The sequence below is a fragment of the Oncorhynchus mykiss genome, chromosome 3 (genome assembly GCF_013265735.2).
Source record: "Oncorhynchus mykiss isolate Arlee chromosome 3, USDA_OmykA_1.1, whole genome shotgun sequence".
Taxonomy (NCBI): domain Eukaryota; kingdom Metazoa; phylum Chordata; class Actinopteri; order Salmoniformes; family Salmonidae; genus Oncorhynchus; species Oncorhynchus mykiss.
In genome coordinates, this window is record NC_048567.1 from 61,690,936 (window position 1) to 61,714,327 (window position 23,392).

Sequence of the window (23,392 nt, forward strand, 5' to 3'; positions counted from 1 at the left end):
TTCCTTCTTTTGTCTTCAGAGGGGAAACACAGCAGGATACCGCTCTGCCAGTCAAGATGAGTGAGCAAAGTGCCAAGTCTATACTATTCTATCACAGGCGGCAACTTAATTGGAGAGGACAGGCTCATAGAAATGGCTGGAATGGAGTAAATGAAATGGCATTGACATATCAAACACATGGTCTCCTAGTGCTGATACCATTCCATTCACTCCATTCCAGCCATTATTATGATTCGTCCTCCCCTCACCAGCCTCCTGTGTATTATATTGTGCTCAGTGTTAATTGAAAATCTGACTGACTACTATTGGCAAACTGCCACCCCCAGCATTGGTTTGTTCTGTAAGCTACAACAAGACAAACGCCTAGGAGCGGCTCAAACATGGTGAACTCTACATTGACGTGACCATAAATAGTGACACCTGTTGCACCTAATAGTGGTCTGTAATATCAAAATATTTCAATACATGACTAATGAGGATGCAGAAAGTAAACATTTGCCTTGCATAATCAAGCTGTAGACAGCCATCTCTTCCACATTGTCAACTGCCTGTGATATTACATCTACTGTTGCATTTAGCCTGATATAGTATCTGGTGCACTTTGGATGAGAGTGAGATGCAGCCAGGGTGAGAGTTGGCAATAGTCCCTCAAAACAACTGTCTCTCCAACTCACTTATCACACATTCAGTAGCAACAGGTTTCCACAGACCAGGGTCTGATTTCAAAAAGTGTCTCAGAGTAGGAGTGCTAGGGCAGGTCCCCCCTGTCTATATAATCATATGTACTATGATCTAAAAGGCTAAACTGATCCTAGATCAGCACACCTACTCTGAAACTCTTTGTGAATATTGTCACAGACACAGCGTTTAGACTACAGTTTGAAACCACTGAAACCATGGGAATAGATCATGTGTAGTGGGTGGGGGAATAACAACAGGGCTATTCCCCCACAGTGTTTCCAGCCGTAGGTTTATCAATCATATGACCTTTTCCTCTGTCACTCCCCACAGCACTGGCCTGATGTCTTCCATCTCACACACCCTGGATTAGACCAATCACACAGCAGATAAATATAAATAGTGGCCCTGATTGGTGGATCTATCTGGGTCACAATAATACAACCTTGTCTTTGGAAGCAAGCGAAAATGACTTTTTTCATGTGATTTCAGTATGTTTCAGTATAGGTTAGCATATGATAAAAGATTCTGAATAAAGTGGCAGTATATTAATAGTTGAAACAGCCACAAAGGTAGCAGTATTGAGATATTTCTTAAGAAATAGAAAAAACATGGACTTTACAATGGTAAAGGGACTAAAAACAGGTCAAACATGTTACAACAAGTTCAGTTGTATAAGCACGTGCCATATCTTTCTCAACAACTGGGTTGCTTATCTGAGTTCACATGAGCTCTTGGAAACTTTGTTTGACATTTTGGTCAAGTAGAAAACCTAAGACATCTGGACAACTCTCAGATGATGTTGTACAGTAATAATGTTTTAAACACTCACATACAGACGTAGGATCTTCATTTGATAACTATTTTGTTGATGAGAATTTTCCTGTACAGCTGGAAATGCAAACTTGTAGTATTTTCAAGGTTTAAAAAGGCTTCTAAAGTTTGTAATTTCCACTTTAAAATGTCAGACTTGATTTGCCCTAACATGTAAAATGTATCAACCCCTACAAAAAATGCCCATCAATTATAACGCACATAATAATTCACATTTCCTGTAGCAAACGGGATCAAATTAAGATCCTACAGCTGCAGGATGCATCCCAAATTACACCCTATTCCCTACACAGTGCACAACATTTGACCATAGTCCTATGGCACTGGTCAAATAGTAGTGCACTATGTAGGGAATAGGGTTCCATTTGGGATACACAAATAGCCTTATCTTTGCTTTCCAGGACTTCAACTCAGAGCTCAATATAATGAGAAACTAACTTCATGTGTTGACATACATTATCCTGTTACTGTGACTATGAAATAACCATAATTCATATTTAGAGTATATTCGTCATAGAACTATAGGACTACAGTACATACTGTAAGAGGACCCTTACATGCTGACCAGACCGGACACGTCGCGTGCACGAGCGTCGCAAATTAAATTTAGAAATCCATGTTATTCAATTATTGTGCCAACGAGCGTCTGCGACACAAAGGGCTAAAATAGAACTCATTCCTATTTCTGACGCAGATCGCGCTGAAAGTCCTGCCTCTCCCATCTCCTCATTGGTTATACCCACATGGGTGACTGAAAGACTAACTGTTTTGCCGGTAGTTGTGGTAATACAATGAAAGTTTAGATGCAATCACCATATAAATTAAACGATGAAAAAGCCTGGAAGGAGGAGAGATGACTAGAAACGATTCGGTTGGCCATTTTATGTGTGGATTAATTGTCGGAGTAGAGGTCCTTGTGCATTTCAGGTAAAATAACAACTCAATGTTTATATCCCAGGACAAATTAGCTAGCAACAGCAAGCTAGCTAAATAGGACAAATTAACATTAGCTAGCAAGTGCAAGCTAACTAGCTAAATTGCCATACATGTTTAATGATTTTCGACCTTTCCCCAAATTAATGTAATTGGTTCTGTTATGGTGAGTGAATGAGGACCCAAAAGCGAACTAACTTAAACAGAGCTTCTTTAATAACCAAACATAGGTAGGCTCAGATAGACCGGCAGATTCCGACAGGACAGGACAAGGTTACAGCAAACATGACGATAGTCTGGCTCAGGCATGAAACACAAACAAGAATCCGACAAGGACAGGAACAGAAACAGAGAGAGATATAGGGACCTAATCAGAGGGAAAAAGGGAACAGGTGGGAAACGGGGTGAATGGGTAGTTAGAGGAGACAAGGAACAGCTGGGAGAAAGCGGGGGAGAAAAGGTAACCTAACAACGACCAGCAGAGGGAGACAGGGTGAAGGGAAAGGACAGAGACAAGACACAACATGACAGTACCCCCCCACTCACCGAGCGCCTCCTGGCGCACTCGAGGAGGAAACCTGGCGGCAACGGAGGAAATCCTCGATCAGCGCACGGTCCAGCACGTCCCGAGAGGGAACCCAACTCCTCTCCTCAGGACCGTACCCCTCCCAATCGACAAGGTACTGGTGACCACGGCCCCGAGGACGCATGTCCAAAATCCTGCGGACCCTGTAGATGGGTGCGCCCTCGACAAGGATGGGGGGGGGGGGGGAAGACGAGCGGGGGCGCGAAGAACGGGCTTAATACAGGAGACATGGAAGACCGGGTGGACGCGACGAAGGTATCGCGGAAGAAGAAGTCGAACTGCGACAGGATTAATGACCCGAGAAATACGGAACGGACCAATGAACCGCGGGGTCAACTTGCGAGAAGCCGTCTTAAGGGGAAGGTTCTGAGTGGAGAGCCAAACTCTCTGACCGCGACAATATCTAGGACTCTTAGTTCTACGCTTATTAGCAGCCCTCACAGTCTGCGCCCTATAACGGCAAAGTGCAGACCTGACCCTCTTCCAGGTGCGCTCGCAACGTTGGACAAAAGCCTGAGCGGAGGGGACGCTGGACTCGGCGAACTGAGATGAGAACAGCGGAGGCTGGTACCCGAGGCTACTCTGAAAAGGAGATAGCCCGGTCGCAGACGAAGGAAGCGAGTTGTGGGCGTATTCTGCCCAGGGGAGCTGTTCTGACCAAGACGCAGGGTTGCGAAAAGAAAGACTGCGTAAGATGCGACCAATAGTCTGATTGGCCCGTTCTGCTTGACCGTTAGACTGGGGGTGAAAGCCGGAAGAGAGACTGACGGAAGCCCCAATCAAACGGCAAAACTCCCTCCAAAATTGAGACGTGAATTGCGGACCTCTGTCCGAAACGACGTCTGACGGAAGGCCATGAATTCTGAAAACATTCTCGATGATGATTTGTGCCGTCTCTTTAGCAGAAGGAAGCTTAGCAAGGGGAATGAAATGAGCCGCCTTAGAGAACCTATCGACAACCGTAAGAATAACAGTCTTCCCCGCTGACGAAGGCAGTCCGGTGACAAAATCTAAGGCGATGTGAGACCACGGTCGAGAGGGGATAGGAAGCGGCCTGAGACGGCCGGCAGGAGGAGAGTTACCGGACTTAGTCTGCGCGCAGACCGAACAAGCAGCCACGAAACGACGCGTGTCATGCTCCCGGGTGGGCCACCAAAAACGCTGGCGAATGGAAGCAAGCGTACCCCGAACGCCAGGGTGGCCGGCTAACTTGGCAGAGTGAGCCCACTGAAGAACGGCCAGACGAGTAGGAACGGGAACGAAAAGAAGGTTCCTAGGACAAGCGCGCGGCGACGGAGTGTGAGTGAGCGCTTGTTTTACCTGCCTCTCAATTCCCCAGACAGTCAACCCGACAACACGCCCCTCAGGGAGAATCCCCTCGGGGTCAGTGGAGGCTACTGAAGAACTGAAGAGACGAGACAAAGCATCAGGCTTGGTGTTCTTAGAGCCCGGACGATAAGAAATCACGAACTCGAAACGAGCGAAAAACAGCGCCCAACGCGCCTGACGCGCATTAAGTCGTTTGGCAGAACGGATGTACTCAAGGTTCCTATGGTCAGTCCAAACGACAAAAGGAACGGTCGCCCCCTCCAACCACTGTCGCCATTCGCCTAGGGCTAACCGGATGGCGAGCAGTTCGCGGTTACCCACATCATAGTTACGTTCCGACGGCGACAGGCGATGAGAAAAATACGCGCATGGGTGGACCTTGTCGTCAGAGAGGGAGCGCTGAGAAAGAATGGCTCCCACGCCCACCTCTGACGCGTCAACCTCGACAACGAACTGTCTAGAGACGTCAGGTGTAACAAGGATAGGAGCGGATGTAAAACGATTCTTGAGGAGATCAAAAGCTCCCTGGGCGGAAACGGACCACTTAAAGCACGTCTTGACAGAAGTAAGGGCTGTGAGAGGAGCGGCCACCTGACCGAAATTACGGATGAAACGACGATAGAAGTTCGCGAAGCCGAGAAAGCGCTGCAGCTCGACGCGTGACTTAGGGACGGGCCAATCAATGACAGCTTGGACTTTAGCGGGATCCATCTTAATGCCTTCAGCGGAAATAACAGAACCGAGAAATGTGACGGAGGAGGCATGAAAAGTGCACTTCTCAGCCTTCACAAAAAGACAATTCTCTAAAAGGCGCTGGAGGACACGTCGAACGTGCTGAACATGAATCTGGAGTGACGGTGAAAAAATCAGGATATCGTCAAGGTAAACGAAAACAAAGATGTTCAGCATGTCTCTCAGGACATCATTGACTAATGCCTGAAAGACAGCTGGAGCGTTAGCGAGGCCGAAAGGAAGAACCCGGTATTCAAAGTGCCCTAACGGAGTGTTAAACGCCGTCTTCCACTCGTCCCCCTCCCTGATGCGCACGAGATGGTAAGCGTTACGAAGGTCCAACTTAGTGAAAAACCTGGCTCCCTGCAGGATCTCGAAGGCTGAAGACATAAGAGGAAGCGGATAACGATTCTTCACTGTTATGTCATTCAGCCCTCGATAATCTATGCAGGGGCGCAGAGACCCGTCCTTCTTCTTGACAAAAAAAAACCCCGCTCCGGCGGGAGAGGAGGAGGGGACTATGGTACCGGCGTCAAGAGCTACAGACAAATAATCCTCGAGAGCCTTACGTTCGGGAGCCGACAGAGAGTATAGTCTACCCCGGGGGGGAGTGGTTCCCGGAAGGAGATCAATACTACAATCATACGACCGGTGTGGAGGAAGAGAGGTGGCCCTGGACCGACTGAACACCGTGCGCAGATCGTGATATTCCTCCGGCACCCCTGTCAAATCACCAGGCTCCTCCTGTGAAGAAGAGACAGAGGAAACAGGAGGGATAGCAGACATTAAACATTTCACATGACAAGAGACGTTCCAGGAGAGGATAGAATTACTAGACCAATTAATGGAAGGATTATGACAAACTAGCCAGGGATGGCCCAAAACAACAGGTGTAAAAGGTGAACGAAAAATCAAAAAAGAAATGGTTTCGCTATGATTACCAGAAACAGTGAGGGTTAAAGGTAGCGTCTCACGCTGAATCCTGGGGAGAGGACTACCATCCAGGGCGAACAAGGCCGTGGACTCCCTTAACTGTCTGAGAGGAATGTCATGTTCCCGAGCCCAGGTCTCGTCCATAAAACAGCCCTCCGCCCCAGAGTCTATTAAGGCACTGCAGGAAGCTGACGAACCGGTCCAGCGTAGATGGACCGACAAGGTAGTGCAGGATCTTGAAGGAGAGACAGGAGTAGTAGCGCTCACCAGTAGCCCTCCGCTTACTGATGAGCTCTGGCTTTTACTGGACATGAAGTGACAAAATGACCAGCAGAACCGCAATAGAGACAGAGGCGGTTGGTGATTCTCCGTTCCCTCTCCTTAGTCGAGATGCGGATACCTCCCAGCTGCATAGGCTCAGCTCCCGAGCCGGCAGAGGAAGATGGTAGTGATGCGGAGAGGGGGGCAACGGAGAACGCGAGCTCCTTTCCACGAGCTCGGTGACGCAGATCAACCCGTCGCTCAATGCGAATAGCGAGTTCAATCAGGGAATCCACGCTGGAAGGGACCTCCCGGGAGAGAATCTCATCCTTTACCTCTGCGCGGAGACCCTCCAGAAAACGAGCGAGCAAAGCCGGCTCGTTCCAGCCACTGGAGGCAGCAAGAGTGCGAAACTCAATAGAGTAGTCTGTTATGGATCGATTACCTTGACATAGGGAAGACAGGGCCCTGGAAGCCTCCTCCCCAAAAACAGATCGATCAAAAACCCGTATCATCTCCTCCTTAAAGTCCTGATACTGGTTAGTACACTCAGCCCTTGCCTCCCAGATTGCCGTGCCCCACTCACGAGCCCGTCCAATAAGGAGAGATATGACGTAGGCGACACGAGCAGTGCTCCTGGAGTAAGTGTTGGGCTGGAGAGAAAACACAATATCACACTGGGTGAGGAACGAGCGGCATTCAGTGGGCTCCCCAGAGTAACACGGCGGGTTATTGATTCTGGGCTCCGGAGATTCGAAAGCCCTGGAAGTGGCCGGTGGATCGAGGCGGAGATGGTGAACCTGTTCTGTGAGGTTGGAGACTTGGGTGGCCAGGGTCTCAACGGCATGTCGAGCAGCAGACACTTCCTGCTCGTGTCTGCCTAGCATCGCTCCCTGGATCCCGACGGCTGAGTGGAGAGGATCCGAAGTCGCTGGGTCCATTCTTGGTCGGATTCTTCTGTTATGGTGAGTGAATGAGGACCCAAAAGCGAACTAACTTAAACAGAGCTTCTTTAATAACCAAACATAGGTAGGCTCAGATAGACCGTCAGATTCCGACAGGACAGGACAAGGTTACAGCAAACATGACGATAGTCTGGCTCAGGCATGAAACACAAACAAGAATCCGACAAGGACAGGAACAGAAACAGAGAGAGATATAGGGACCTAATCAGAGGGAAAAAGGGAACAGGTGGGAAACGGGGTGAATGGGTAGTTAGAGGAGACAAGGAACAGCTGGGAGAAAGCGGGGGAGAAAAGGTAACCTAACAACGACCAGCAGAGGGAGACAGGGTGAAGGGAAAGGACAGAGACAAGACACAACATGACAGGTTCAGAGTTTGTTTTGATATTTTAACCTGCGTGTCGTGATCGCGTTTGGTGTAGGGGGGCAAAATAAATGTATGCACGATAGCGCACGATGGCAGCAGGTTTGGGTTCCGTGTTAGGGACCTGTGTGAGGTTGAATGAAATGAAAGAATGAAAATTAATTAAGTTAACAATTTGCCAGGGTCCGATTAAAATAGGCTTTATGTGAAACTGTATCGCTTTCAGGAACTTCTTTCTGAGCTGGGCCTCCAAGAAGTACAAACAAAGGCATAGGGGGATGTCTGATTTTAGCTGCATCCAACTGGACATGTCAGACCTACAAGAGAGCATTTTCCCATGAGTTAACTGTGTCCTCCTCCTTGGAAGGGACTGATGCCGTCACCAGGGCCCAGACTGGGGCCCCAGAGGGCACAGTGACAGGGCTGGAATAGAGCTGGGGCACCCTGCCTTGCTCCTCTCTGCCGCCTGCTCTGCCAACCTCTCAGACAGACTGATCCAACATTCCTCACCCCTGAAGATGGCACCCACAGGACTACTTTATGACCCGATAACGACCCGTTTCCAAGAAACAGCGGTGGATGATTGCTACTACATTTCATGTATGAAAAAAGAAAAAGTCCAGACTCTCTGCAGTATGTTGTCTGACTGTGAACTAGACTGGTTTTGTGCATCATTTATTTCAACAAATAAACAGATCTGTACCCTGGTGGTGCCCCAGGCACACAGAGGCTAAACGAGGATGCTTTTCATGTTGCTAAGAAATCCAAATGGCACCCTATTCCCTATTTAGTGCATTACTTTATGGGGTCATTTGGGATACTACCATTGTGTTTGGCTGGTTGTCTTTAATGGCTCCTCAATAAACTAATTCTCATGCTTTCAGATTGTAAACAACATGGTCTCACAGAGGGGATCTATTGATGGCAATAAAAATAACATCCCTGTATGATACAGGCTATCACCAAAACAGAAATATAGTCTGTGTAATTGAATGTGTTGATCCATGAAAAAAACGTAATCAAAACAACCTACAGTACATTATACTTTGGAATGTTTTTGCTGTACAATTTTTTTTTTTAAATAACACTTTGTAAGGGAAACAAACCAAACTCTGATGTAAGCTGGTGAGTTTTACAACCGGCTTACCATTCAAGGCTCCATCATTCTGACAAGTGAGTGGTTCCAGCGCTCTTGGTGGCTTTCCAATTCAGACGCTCAAGTTTTTAAAAAACGGTCATTCACTGGCCTATAAACACACTTGGTGGGGACAGGGCCTTGTTGTGTTATGTTAACACTGGTCTGAGCCTGGGCCTACTTTCTGCTTTCTACAGACCTGCAGGCCTCCTAACTGACACTGGGTCTCTCCAATTCAAACATGTTCACGGAACCTCTGGTAAAACCTTGTGACAAAAGAAATCTGGTGTTGATAGTGATATGTTTGACAGCCCTATAGATGTCAGTATAGGGACAGACAGACTCTCTAACTGAAACAGGGACAGTTCAACTCAAACATGTTCACAGGAACGGGGTTTAAAACAAGCTGACAAAAGCAATTTACATCCGATGTATGTTGCAGACATATGTTGCAAACCCTAACCATAACCCTTACCATTAACCTGTCTCTAACCCTATCCATGCTATGTGACATATAGGCTAACTAGTATGTTATAAGTAATATGTCAGTTTGAGGATAATGGTTTATTTCATGTGTAAAAAAAAAAAAAAAAAAAGGAAAAGGAAATGAATTGTCACATACACCAGATAGCTGCAGTGAAATGTGTTGTTTTACAGGGTTAGCCATAGTAGTACAGCACCCCTGGAGTAAATTAGGGTTAAGTGCCTTGCTCAAGGTCACACCGACAATTTCTTCACCTTGTTGACTACTATGTCAACTAAAAGACTGAATTACAGTAACACATAGGCTACACATACAATAAACACATTTAAGTTAATAAGATTAGATATAACAAATTGAACAATGTCAAAAAGTATGGGAGTTAAGGCAGGAGAATGGAGGCAGAAGAATGGAGGTAGAACAGTCAGAAGCGATGGAGAGAGGAGGCAGCATCTATTATGTGACATAAAGCTAGAATAGTTAAATGTCACTATTTTGACATTCTAATGAGACCAGGCAGTTCTAACTAAACAAAAAGGTATTTTCTCTGGCTTGCCACATTTTTCATAACTTTATTTTAGATAATATCACCCATGTAACACGCTTCTGGTTTATTCTGAATTGTAAACTGGCCTCTTGGGTGGTCCCTAAATGGATCTCACGTCTGTTCTAATACTAGTTTGGCACAACAGACAGAGACAAAATCCTACACTCTGACCAGTATCTCTGTTGGACATCTCATCCCACAAGTCAACAGAGATTTCAGTTTCTCACAGGGCCAACAGAGGTTCCATAGTCTCACCATCCCTGGTTCCACCTCTGGTTCAGTCGGTGTGACTAGAGGGTAATTACACCAGTCTCCTGGGTGATACATGATAAATCAGACTCCCTCATCTCTCTGTTATCATCCTGTTCTCCCCCTCCCTCCCCCTCCTCCCTCCAGCCCTCCCTCACCTCTGTGTTATCAACCTCCTTTTCTGTTTTGTTCTATTTGTAATGGGAGGGCTAAGACTCCATAAACTCTCATTACATGAAGGATAACCTACTGCAAAGTACACTGTAAATCCTGGAACGTCAAACACCCACACACACAAACAGCAGTTCCCCATAATCCCATTATAGCAGATGACTATTCTGAGGGGTGCTGGCTGTACTGTAAGTTGAAAAGCAGGCCATGGGGTCAGTGGTTTCAGAGTTGACACACACACACACACACACACACACACACACACACACACACACACACACACACACACACACGGCCATGAAAAACAGATAATGCTCTCTCTGGGGAAAGTCAGAGGCCTCTCTCTCTCAGCTCAAAACCCTCTGTAGTCCTCTTTGATGGAGAGAGGTCATTTAACTGTTTGCCAGCCATTTTCCTGACAGCTGAGGTGAATTATATCATAACACTAGACACCCCCCCCCCCCCCCCCCCACACACACACACACACACACACACACACACACACACACACACACACACACACACACACACACATAAGACAGATCTCCTAACTGTGATGGTCAGACTGTAGCCATTTGAGATGGACAGGGAAGTACATTTATGTAGATCATTTTTGGCTCGCAATTCCACAGCCACAGCCGAGACTCACAAGAAGTTACAGCTGGCTGCAGAAGTAGGTCAGAAGTTGGCGTTGTTATATACTTTGGTACTTTATTTCCAACCCAGATGATACACAAGGCCTGACGACAAGGGGAAACCAGACAGCTGTTTTCTGTTATACAATAGCAGAGCAAAATGTGCTTCATGTGTGCTAGGTTTAGCACAGGCATAAACCATGATCATCTCAAGTGGAGCCTTAACTGAACTTTTCTAACCACAGAGGAGAAACTATTCGCTCTTCGTCTTTCAAATCTCAAAGAATGATATCAGTCTCAGCTCTGTCCCTGGCTAAATTAAGGAACTAATAACAAACTTAATTCAATAAAATGATCAATTTTGTTTTACAGTTTTGCAGCAAAGGGTGATTTGAAGACCTGCCAAAAAATACTCTATTGTTTTCTCTAATTTTGTGAATTGTGCTGAGAAAATAGTTTTAATATGATCTTGGTCAAGCTTATCTACCTTGGTGTTTGAGATAGTGTTGATCTCCTGGACTGTTTTCTGTAGCTCTGAACCCTACACCCCTTTAGTCCCAGGATGCAGTCACAAAGGGTCACTTCTGTTTGGTTGGTGTGTGTGTGTGTGTGTGTGTGTGTGTGTGTGTGTGTGTGTGTGTGTGTGTGTGTGTGTGTGTGTGTGTGTGTGTGTGTGTGTGTCCTGACCAACATGTTTGTTTGGTCCCTCTCGTCTCACAGTAAACATCATGCTATTTATTCATCTGGGCCGCGTCCCATATGGCACCCTACTCCCTTTATGGTGCACTACTTTTATGGTCTCTGGTCAAAGTTAGTGCATTATATAGGGAATAGGGTGCCATTTGAGATACAAACATATTCAGCCATGATGATCCAGTACAGATGTCATGTTGCCCCTCTAGTCCCTATACTCTTCCTGTCTATCCACTGGGAAGTGCAGCCTGGGATGTCAGTTGTTAAACTATACTATACTCACTTGGCAGAAATCTCAGATCAATTGGTAAACTCTGATTTACCACACCAAAATACCTATTTGCGCCTCTACCGGATGGAAACTACAATTGTAATGGCTGTGCTCAATGCAAAGGCACTTACAAATGTATATCCTTCAAACACCCTCAAACAGGGAAACAGATCCCAATCAAAGGTGTTATCATGTGCTCCACTAAGGCAGTTATTTATCTTATAACTTGTCCTTGTGGTAAAAATGATGTAAAACAACACCCTGTCTAGGAGAGGGGGTGATCTTGACAATGTATTGTTAAAACGAGAGGCTGCCTGGATGTTTAATTTAAAGACCCCCTCTCTCTTGCTCCCTTCAGTGTCAATGTAGACTTTGATCTGAAGCCATTCTTGTGATTACTATCCATTGTAAAATATTTATATGCCTATGTAGCCAAATTGTATCTATGACTGTATGTTATTCATTCATGCTTTTTACATGTTCTATTTATATCTGTAAATCAACCAATGAAATCAAGCCACTCCCGGCCATGATTACAGACACCTGTGTGTGTCCTTTCAAAGTATATAAACTAGTGACCAGCAGTGTTTGTCATTAGACCCTGATGAAGACAGCTCGACAGCTGTATCTGAGCTCCTAGAGTCTGCTCCTCTCCTTTTCTTTTTCACTTGTAATACTGTAAACAAAAGATAGTGTGCCTCATTTCCAGTCCAGAGACATGGCTTGATTCAAAGAAAGAGTGTGTGTGAACATGTGTGTGTGTATATGTGTGTGTGTGCATGTGTGTATGAGTCAGAAAACAAGTCTTCCCATGCAGACAGTCTGCCCAGCATAATCAAAGCCTGGAAAAGGCTCGGGGGGCTAGCGGAGGATTAGGGCACCATGGGTTGACTAAGGAACATGACAACCCCACAAGACTCCACAGGACCCACAAGACCCCACAGGACTCCAGGGGACCCCATGGGACCCCAGTACTCCACAAGACCCCACAGCAACCCACAGGCCCCACAAGACTTAAGGAAGAGAGTCCCCCTCCATATTATGGGGTCACTAGTTCAGTATGGGCTCAGGACTCAACAATCCAAGAAACATAAGCGACAACACCACCCAGATACATGACGTAGAAGTATTTGGGAAATGACTGATGTTCTCAAACTTAGGACTGGACAACCCCACAGGACCCTGCTGGACCACCCGCAGTAGATCAAGGAGAAGAAGAAACATCAAAACAATACCACTCAGATTACAGTCTATATTAATTTCCATGGTGGAATCTATTCATAGAGGTGACTTGGGAAATGACAGCTTTTTCCAAACCCAGTCCTGACTGACAGAGCAGAGGCATCCTTCCGGAACAATGTGACAACGCCTCCCCTCATAGTCCTGAGAAACACGTACCTTCATTTTGTCAGACTATGTCAGACTCAGCACAGATTAATTGAACAATGTGAGAACACTTCCTACCCCTGAGATACAAGTGCTTTAAAACATCTTTAAAACAGCAGTTCATGAAGCGAAGTAGCTGCTAAATATTGATGTGCCCTGACTAACTCTGTAAGAGCAGAGCAGAGAGAGGGACCTGTTACACAGCTGCATTTCTTTACCAGCCCTCTCTCCTTCCCTCCCTCCTTTCCTCCCTCCCCGTTGTACATGCTAAGAAGCTATTAGCAACCTGCGTCTAATAACCGTCAGGGCCAATGAACCATGCCACAATGTTCTGCTTTTAATGACCGTCGAACCACAACAGAGACAGGCAGGAGTAGTTAGTACAATCCACTTCCTACTCCTTAGAACACACACACACACACACACACACACACACACACACACACACACACACACACACACACACACACACACACACACACACACATATATTGGAGAGTGTGCTATAACAGCGAGAGAGAGCTCTGGGAATTATAATCCAGCCATGAGATAGGAATATGATTACTGCAACAACATAGCTAGTGTAGTTATGCCAACGGAACTGACACAGTCCGGATCATCAGGCAGACACACACACACACACACACAGAAAGAGTAGGCAGGTGAAACAGCCTTTAATATGATCCTTCACACTCCACAGGAGCAGGAGCAAGACAGAGAAGACAGGCAGATAGGTAGACAGACCACACTAGTAGATTGATATGATCCTTCACCCTCAACAAGAACAGCACAGGAAAGAGAAGCAGAAGAGAGGCAGGTACAGTAGGTAGAGAGACCTAGTAGTAGTAGTTTCCTGGGGACGGACAGTTGCTCTTTCTGTCTTACCTGAAGACGGGTCTATGGAGAAGCTTCCTCTTGATCGTGACATACTCTTCCATTTAAAGTGTGAGCCCAGGCTGGGCTGGGTTGGGGATAGGAGCAGGGAGCTCTGTGTGAGGCTGGGCTGTCCCCCAGCTGCTCCTCTCCTTACGTTGCACTGTGCTGCTCTGAGACAACTGGTCCTGCCTGGTCCCTGCTAGTCCCCCTAGTCCCTGGTCCTGCCCTCTCCCTCTCTCTCTTTCCCTTTCTCTACTCCCTTTCTCTGCTTTCTCTAAAAGACCAATGAGAAAGGCCATAGAGGACACATCACAGTGTTGCTCTCCTAGTCTCAGACAGAGAGGAGGAGAGAACCAGGGGAACAATCCCAAACAACCACAAACAGGTAATCAAAAGAACCCAAAAGTACCCAAAACAACCACAAACAACCACAAAAAAATCCCAAACAGGTACCTCAGGACTCCTGTGTGTGTGAGCAATAGAACAGTTCCATCAACAGGAGAGATTTAGAACCCTGCAGCAGCCCCCTTATCACCCAACTTCATCACATACCGAATGTTTTGGGGTCTGCTGCCTCAACTTCAAGGCGTCCCGTGTGAGCAGATCTTTTTAAACAAGTTGTTAGGCAAATGTTCTATATAGTAATTAATGAAGATGGATAGAGGCTGGTTAGAGGGGCTGGCTAAACATCAAGACATGGCCATTAAATCACAATATGTATTTTATTTTGCCAGGATGATGTGTGGATGGTGCAATGCAGAGCAAAGTACAGTATAGTAGCGTAGAGTAGAGTACAGTACAGTAGTGTAAAGTACAGTAGAATAAAGTAACGTAGAGTACAGTAGAGTAAAGTACAGTACAGTAAAGTAGCGTAAAGTATAGTAAAGTAGCGTAAAGTACAGTACAGTAGAGTAAAGTAACGTAAAGTACAGTACAGTAAAGTAGCGTAAAGTATAGTAAAGTAGCGTAAAGTACAGTACAGTAGAGTAAAGTAGCGTAAAGTACAGTACAGTAGAGTAAAGTAGCGTAAAGTACAGTACAGTAGAGTAAAGTAGCGTAAAGTACAGTACAGTAGAGTAAAGTAGCGTAAAGTACAGTACAGTAGAGTAAAGTAGCGTAAAGTACAGTACAGTAGAGTAAAGTAGCGTAAAGTACAGTACAGTAGAGTAAAGTAGCGTAGAGTAGAGTAAGGGAGTTGGGAGTGTGTGTGTCCGTATGTATATGTGTGTGTAGGGAGGACCACAGAGCGGCGGGAGGCCTTGCGGTGCTTTAATCAACAGAAGATATGGTTGTTTAACTTACTGAATGTGAAGTTGAGGCACGCTTTCTCACCCCAACCCAGCTGGAGGAAACTGATGATAAACATCACCAACACTGGGGTCGTTTCCAAATGGCACCCTATTCCCTACATAGTGCAATACATTTGATCAAAGCCCTATGGTCCCTGGTCAAATGTAGCGCACTATATAGGGAATATGGTGCAATTTGGGACTCTGAGAGGGCCATTCCTCCTGGAGGTGGAAACAAACACTCAAACACTATCATCAGATGGAAGACAACCCTCACACACACACACACACGCACACGCACGCGCACACACGCACACGCACACGCACACACACACACACACACACACACACACACACACACACACATAGAGAGAAATGTGGGTTTTGGGGTAAATGCAAGCAACAGTCCAACAAGAAGTCTCAACTTCAGGAAAATACAATAATTGACAAATACATTGTAGTGCACAAAATTGATTATAATATTGATTATAATATTGATTATATTATTTTGACTGTATTCAAAATGAGCTTGACAAACAGAAATGATTATGCCAAAAAAATGTAAGTCATTCAAGTGAATCAACTTTACACTACAAATTAAAAACAACGCGGCCATAAACAACACGTCTTTGTCAACAATTCATCAGTCAGTAAATCAACAATATTTCCCACACATATCGAGGTGTTCTAATGAGTGGGTGCGCTTTAAAACAGTAAATCAGTAACGTAACTTTTGGAATACCCAAACTAAGTAACGTAATCTGATTACATTGTGTTACTTTTAGATTACTTTCCCCTTAAGAGGCATTAGAAGACAAAAATACATAACTGGCAATACATGGATGTTACATTTTACTTCATGGGTTGGTTATGTAGTCTTCTTCTAACCCATTCCTTTCTACTACATATAATAATACAATTAAATATGGAAGTATAGATTAGCCAAATTGTTTTACCTGAGCATAACCCCAAAACTAAGGGCTTATTAGCCAGCCCTACACTGTTGTTTATAATTTTTGTTGTCATGGTGGACTGATTGGGCTCGTTGATTCGAGATGAAAAATAAATGCTGCGCTCATGGAATGGCATGCTTTGAGTACTGAAGTAGCGTAAAGTATAGTACTATTCACTGAAAAGTGCTATTTACATGTGAAAAATGTATGTCATTTGCTGCATTTGCTAAATGCCTATGGTTTACCTTATTGTTGGTGACGCTTTGATGTATTGATAATATGCAGCTGTTTAAAGGTCAAATCCACAAATGAAACAATAACAAAATGGTCGCCCTGCCCCTGTTTTGGTAAAAAGCTCTGGGTATGGGCCGGGAGAAATGTAACCACTCTCAGAATTATTGTTTTAACCAAGTTATGAGGCTATACAGTGTTTGTTTGTAAATATTATAAATGTAAACATTGGAGAAAAACAGGCTTATATGTTTGGTTCTCATGAAACAATGCATATACAGTACCAGTCAAAAGTTTGGACATACAGTGCCTTGCGAAAGTATTCGGCCCCCTTGAACTTTGCGACCTTTTGCCACATTTCAGGCTTCAAACATAAAGATATAAAACTGTATTTTTTTGTGAAGAATCAGCAACAAGTGGGACACAATCATGAAGTGGAACGACATTTATTGGATATTTCAAACTTTTTTAACAAATCAAAAACTGAAAAATTGGGCGTGCAAAATTATTTAGCCCCTTTACTTTCAGTGCAGCAAACTCTCTCCAGAAGTTCAGTGAGGATCTCTGAATGATCCAATGTTGACCTAAATGACTAATGATGATAAATACAATCCACCTGTGTGTAATCAAGTCTCCGTATAATTGCACCTGCACTGTGATAGTCTCAGAAGTCCGTTAAAAGCGCAGAGAGCATCATGAAGAACAAGGAACACACCAGGCAGGTCCGAGATACTGTTGTGAAGAAGTTTAAAGCCGGATTTGGATACAAAAAGATTTCCCAAGCTTTAAACATCCCAAGGAGCACTGTGCAAGCGATAATATTGAAATGGAAGGAGTATCAGACCACTGCAAATCACTGCACCACTGCAAATCTACCAAGTCCCTCTAAACTTTCAGCTCATACAAGGAGAAGACTGATCAGAGATGCAGCCAAGAGGCCCATGATCACTGGATGAACTGCAGAGATCTACAGCTGAGGTGGGAGACTCTGTCCATAGGACAACAATCAGTCGTATATTGCACAAATCTGGCCTTTATGGAAGAGTGGCAAGAAGAAAGCCATTTCTTAAAGATATCCGTAAAAAGTGTCGTTTAAAGTTTGCCACAAGCCACCTGGGAGACACACCAAACATGTGGAAGAAGGTGCTCTGGTCAGATGAAACCAAAATTGAACTTTTTGGCAACAATGCAAAACGTTATGTTTGGCGTAAAAGCAACACAGCTCATCACCCTGAACACACCATCCCCACTGTCAAACATGGTGGTGGCAGCATCATGGGTTGGGCCTGCTTTTCTTCAGCAGGGACAGGGAAGATGGTTAAAATTGATGGGAAGATGGATGGAGCCAAATACAGGACCATTCTGGAAGAAAACCTGATGGAGTCTGCAAAAGACCTGAGACTGGGACGGAGATTTGTCTTCCAACAAGACAATGATCCAAAACATAAAGCAAAATCTACAATGGAATGGTTCAAAAATAAACATATCCAGGTGTTAGAATGGCCAAGTCAAAGTCCAGACCTGAATCCAATCCAGAATCTGTGGAAATAACTGAAAACTGCTGTTCACAAATGCTCTCCATCCAACCTCACTGAGCTCGAGCTGTTTTGCAAGGAGGAATGGGAAAAAATTTCAGTCTCTCGATGTGCAAAACTGATAGAGACATACCCCAAGCGACTTACAGCTGTAATCGCAGCAAAAGGTGGCGCTACAAAGTATTAACTTAAGGGGGCTGAATAATTTTGCACGCCCAATTTTTCAGTTTTTGATTTGTTAAAGTTTGAAATATCCAATAAATGTCGTTCCACTTCATGATTGTGTCCCACTTGTTGTTGATTCTTCACAAAAAAATACAGTTTTATATCTTTATGTTTGAAGCCTGAAATGTGGCAAAAGGTCGCAAGTTTGAGCATGCGTCCATTAGACCTATAGATATATATTTTTTTTTATCAGCATGAATTAGATTGAGTAATAAAAGCCCCACTTTTATTCCATAGGCTGGGATCCGCACTATGCAGCTGTTGCAAGAGCATATTTTTACTGGCTGTGGTTTCAAAAATAATGATTGAAAGGCACCTTAAACTTCTTGAATTCAACCATTATTTGGTTCAAATACACATTTAGATTTGTGAACTGCCATCCACGACAACATAAGGCGCAAATAGCCAAATGAGAGAGCAGCAGCGTGATTCACATAAATGCGCTATGTAGATATCAATAATAAGTTATATCCGTTTAACCGTAGACTACACCCCTGCTGTCATCCTTACCTCCAAGCGTAGATTCAAGTTGGATAATCCTTGGATGCTGACAGCAGTCCCACCATTGGAAGACCTAGCTTGGACTGTAGCCTACAAAAGCCTATTCCTGCTCTTTTCCCGCGGTCCATCAAACACTTTTCGTGTGTCATCATAGTGGTCTCTGTCTTGTGGTCAGAGTCGCTCAGGTGGAACAATCTTAAACTTGCACCTTATTCAAAGCTGATTTGAATGTCATTGAGACAACAGAGAAGTGTCAAATATTTTTTTTTTGCAAACATCTGAATTTAAAAGTAATCCTTGAAGTAATCTAGTTTTTCAAAAGTATCTGTAATCTGATTACAATAGTTTTGCTGGTAACGTAACGGATTAGGGTTACCGTTTTTTGCAATCCTTTACATGTGACAGATTACATGTAATCCGTTACTCCCCGACCCTGCTATTCAAGCACTACCAAGCCATTTTCCTGTCAGCTTGGATCTAATCATGTCTTCAGCATGAGGAAACACTTGATGAAAGCAGGGGGAAAAGGAAAGCGGTTAAAAAAAAAAGGGGGCAGATGTTAGAGAGATACTGTACTACTCTACTAGGCCTAATAGTCGCAGCAACTGACACTATTTTGCAGGTTATATCAAACTGTAACAGACAGAACATAGTCCAGGCTATACCTGACCTGACACGATATCACGTCACAAAACTTAACAAGATGCAACAAGTGTTCACATAATCTTGGAATGCAGAATCAAACTTTGCATGCCCTAGCTAGCTAGCTATTTGATTTTACATGTTAACAGTCTGTCATGGGAGACTATTGTTCCTTTGAAATGACATTGGGTTAGGTTGCTTTGGGTCTTTCAACACAACTGCCTGTTGTCCGGGAGGGAAGGAACTAAGAAACTCACTTCAGCGCTTGACATCAAAGAGTGGAAAATATGTACTGGCACCACAATGACTTACGCAACTCTTGAAAAACTAAACATGATTGTTCTGAAAGCAGTGAAACTCTCCATAAATGTTCACTGTTTAAGCTATAATATTATGTTAAAGACACAATTTTGCTATTATAACAATGTTCTACACTTATCTAGTTCATTGTGACAGAGGTGAAATACAATACAGCATGGAGAGACAACATAAAGACAACATAAAGACAACATAAAGAGGGTGAAGAGGTTGAATTCAAAGTAATGTTGAAAGGGCGCTACAAACAGTATCATGAATGTAAAGGGTTTACCTTGAAGGCTCACCTCAGCTCAGATGTGTTTCACCTGAGAGTTTAGAATGAATCTTATGAACAGAAGAAGACAAACCAACAAACAACTAGAGTAGCTGTAAATTGGGTACCCTACCAGTCAGAGCCAAATCAATAGTGAACCCTGGGTACTGGGTATGTTCAGGACGTAAAACAAAAGTGGCACAGTCGGTAGAGCATGGCGCTTGCAACGATTCCCGCTGGGGACACCCATACATACAAATGATTGCATGCATGACTGTAAGTCACTTTGGACAAAAGCGTCTGCTAAATTGCATATATTCTAATTATGTATTTCTTTATATTAATTGTCATTATAGTTATTACTGATGTTAGCAACCCAGAACCAAGTAGAATCTCAGTCACTGGTCAGCATTGGGGCTGAGCCAGCCCAATATTGGTGTTGGCTGTGGTACATGGAATACAGGGCTATATTTGGATGCCATTATGGATTGCTTTACCATGCTTTTTCCATTCTCCCATTCTTAAGCGCAAAACATATCCTTTATGGCTTGTTTGAGGATCCAAATAAATCCCAAGTTACAGCTTTCTTGATATTGTTTGAAAACCTGTCCAAAATAAGAAAACTGTACCATGTCAGATATAGAGTTGAAATGTATTCAATTTTGAGTTTGCATCCCAATATTACACTTTATATACATCACAGAAGACTGAACTATAACAAAACTGGATTTGTGTCACCCAAATATTGTGTGCATGCTGGCCTGCTTGCTACGTTTAATTTGTTACAAGACACTAAGGACGCTGAGGCACAATCAGTCATTAGCTTTCAAACAAATGATAGAATATAATGTACAATAATATCCACTTCAGTAAGTAATAAAAGCATGTCAAGTCATTGATCATGTGCTTCTAAGGGCCCTAGTGAAATATTCCTGACTGTGTTTCCACTACAGGTGCATCGGGCCTATTCATAACTATCGGTCTAGTACAGCTGAATTATTCCTAAATCCAACTGTGTGTGTGTGTGTGTTTGTCTGTGTGTGCGTGCGTGCGTGTGCGTGTGTGTGTGTGTGTTTGTCTGTGTGTGCGTGCGTGTGTGTGTTTGTCTGTGTGTGCGTGTGTGTGTGTGTTTGTCTGTGTGTGCGTGCGTGTGTGTGTGTGTCTGTGTGTGCGTGCGTGCGTGCGTGTGTGTGTGTGTGTTTGTCTGTGTGTGCGTGCGTGTGTGTGTTTGTGTGTGCGTGCGTGCGTGTGTGTGTGTGTATGTCTGTGTGTGCGTGCGTGTGTGTGTCTGTGTGTGCGTGTGTGTGTTTGTCTGTGTGTGCGTGCGTGCGTGCGTGTGTGTGTTTGTCTGTGTGTGTGTTTGTCTGTGTGTGCGTGCGTGCGTGCGTGTGTGCAACAGCTTTAGTCATTTCTTTCCTCCCTGTATCTGACAGACAGACAGGGCCCAGAGCCCACTTTTCTTCTATATCTGTTGACTTTCTGCCAGACCTGGGTTCAAATACTTTTCAAAATATTTCAAATACTTAAAGCATTTGCGCTACCTTGCCTGGAGTGCCAGTTTGTCATTTTAGGACAATTGTATTAATCCATTAAGTCAGGCAAGCTCAATCGAGCACAGAAACAATATTTCAAATTATTTCAAATAGTCTTTAAACCCAGGTATGTTGGCTGGTCTGGTGTTCCTCTCCTTGCCCTGACAAGAGTGAAAGGAAACGGTGCACTACTCTGTAGCTCTGCATTTAGCTCTCACCGTATTTCAATCTGTGTCATGGAAAAAAGGCAGAAAGGCAGAGGCAGAAAAAAGGCAAAAAGGCACCAGAACACCCCCCCAAGAAAAACAAACACCAGATAGCTGCAGTGAAATATGTTGTTTTACAGGGCCAGCCATAGTAGTACAGCACCCCTGGAGTAAATTAGGGTTAAGTGCCTTGCTCAATGGCACGTCAATCCATTTTTCACCTTTGGTAATTGAACCAACAACCTTTTGGTTACTGGCCCAACGCTCTAAGCGCCAGACTACCTGTCGCCCCAATTCTCCTATTAGCATGTGATTGTGATAACTCTGTTAGCCCTGTGGTGCTATGAGGATCTTCAGTATGGCAGTATGTGAAGTGGAGTAACACTTTCAACTGTTAAGTCTTGTACTAGCTTTACACACGCAGCCTGTCTTTCCTGGATTCAGTGTGTTTTGAACAATTAATAACTGTAGAGTGAATCGCCACGATGAAAGTGCTCTCATCCGGAACTAGTGTATGCTTAATTGATCTACTCCAGAGCACTGTGTCAACCTCAAGCCACAGACTACTACGATGTCCCATAGATGACACGTCACATGCTGCTATAGCAACAACAAATTGGAATGCGTTGTCTCTCCATTAGATCAAAATGGGTTCTATTCATTTTCGTGCCGTTATCAGCTAACCTGTCTATATATCCGACAAAAACACCACACAACATGTTAAGCAAATGTCTATGGAAAGGTAATAACCTGACAAACAGATAGCTATTTAAAACATAGAACTAAATCTCGATGCTTGGTTGTTAACTGAAATCAGAGAGAGCCTGAGGTACTGTACGTGACACAGATTGAATGTAGAGGAATTGGAATTGGTAATTGCATTGCAACACTTTCATTCTGTGGCAGAATTGGTTCTAAGGAAGCATGGTGCTGCAGGGTCTGATCTAATCAAGAGGAGACGCGAGAGGAGCAGACAGGCAGTTCTGTTCAGAATAGACAGCCAACATCAGGGGATTATAAACAAAGAATAAGAGTGACACAAAAGCAAGGACATGATATTCACTAGTGATTGCCTTTTATTGTTCAGACATTCTTGTAGTTATTGTTAAACATGGGTCCTATACATCCCCTATATCAACAGGCTGATTGTCTCTGTCCATATACATTAGGACAATGACTTATTTTCAGTGGTGTGGCAACCTGCCAACCACATAGTGTATGTGTATACAGTAGGGTTGGGAGGTATACTGTACAGTATATACTATATCCCGGGGTATTTTGAAAAAACCTTTATGATTTTCTGATTTTCTGGGTTTTGCTAACTTGCTAACATTAGCTAGCTAAGTGGCTAAAGTTAGCTTAAAAGATCAAGCTTCTTCTTGGTCGCTAACAGCATCACAGACAATCTCCTCCTGGATTAAGATCACTGCTGTCTAGTATTTGTTTTATGTATGCCGCAAACTGCATGTTAAGATACTTGCATTAGCTGGGTTGTCTGTCTTACTAGTAAATGTTCACATGCACTCGTTCGCATTTACCTAGTATCAACTATGGGGATTCTTTAGTACTTGTTAGCATTATGGTAAGTGATGTTTTTTTACGTAAAAAGAAAAAGGCCCCTTGTGCGCACTACCGGTAATGCTGTATACC

General features: G+C 44.2%; 1 protein-coding gene across 3 annotated transcripts in view; it reads right to left on the reverse strand.

Annotated features, from left to right (window-relative positions):
• The window catches only part of LOC110520320 (calcium/calmodulin-dependent 3',5'-cyclic nucleotide phosphodiesterase 1A), a 64,897-nt gene that overhangs the window by 27,231 nt on the left and 14,274 nt on the right, over positions 1-23,392 (reverse strand). Inside the window, exon 1 of one of the 3 annotated variants that reach the window (XM_021597553.2) lies at positions 14,067-14,255. The exons of the other annotated variants lie outside the window; for them this stretch is intronic. Coding sequence (XP_021453228.1) covers positions 14,067-14,119 — 53 coding nt within the window. The 5' untranslated portion in view covers positions 14,120-14,255. Of the gene's footprint in view, positions 1-14,066; positions 14,256-23,392 lie in introns of those variants that run through there. 3 annotated transcript variants of the gene reach the window in all.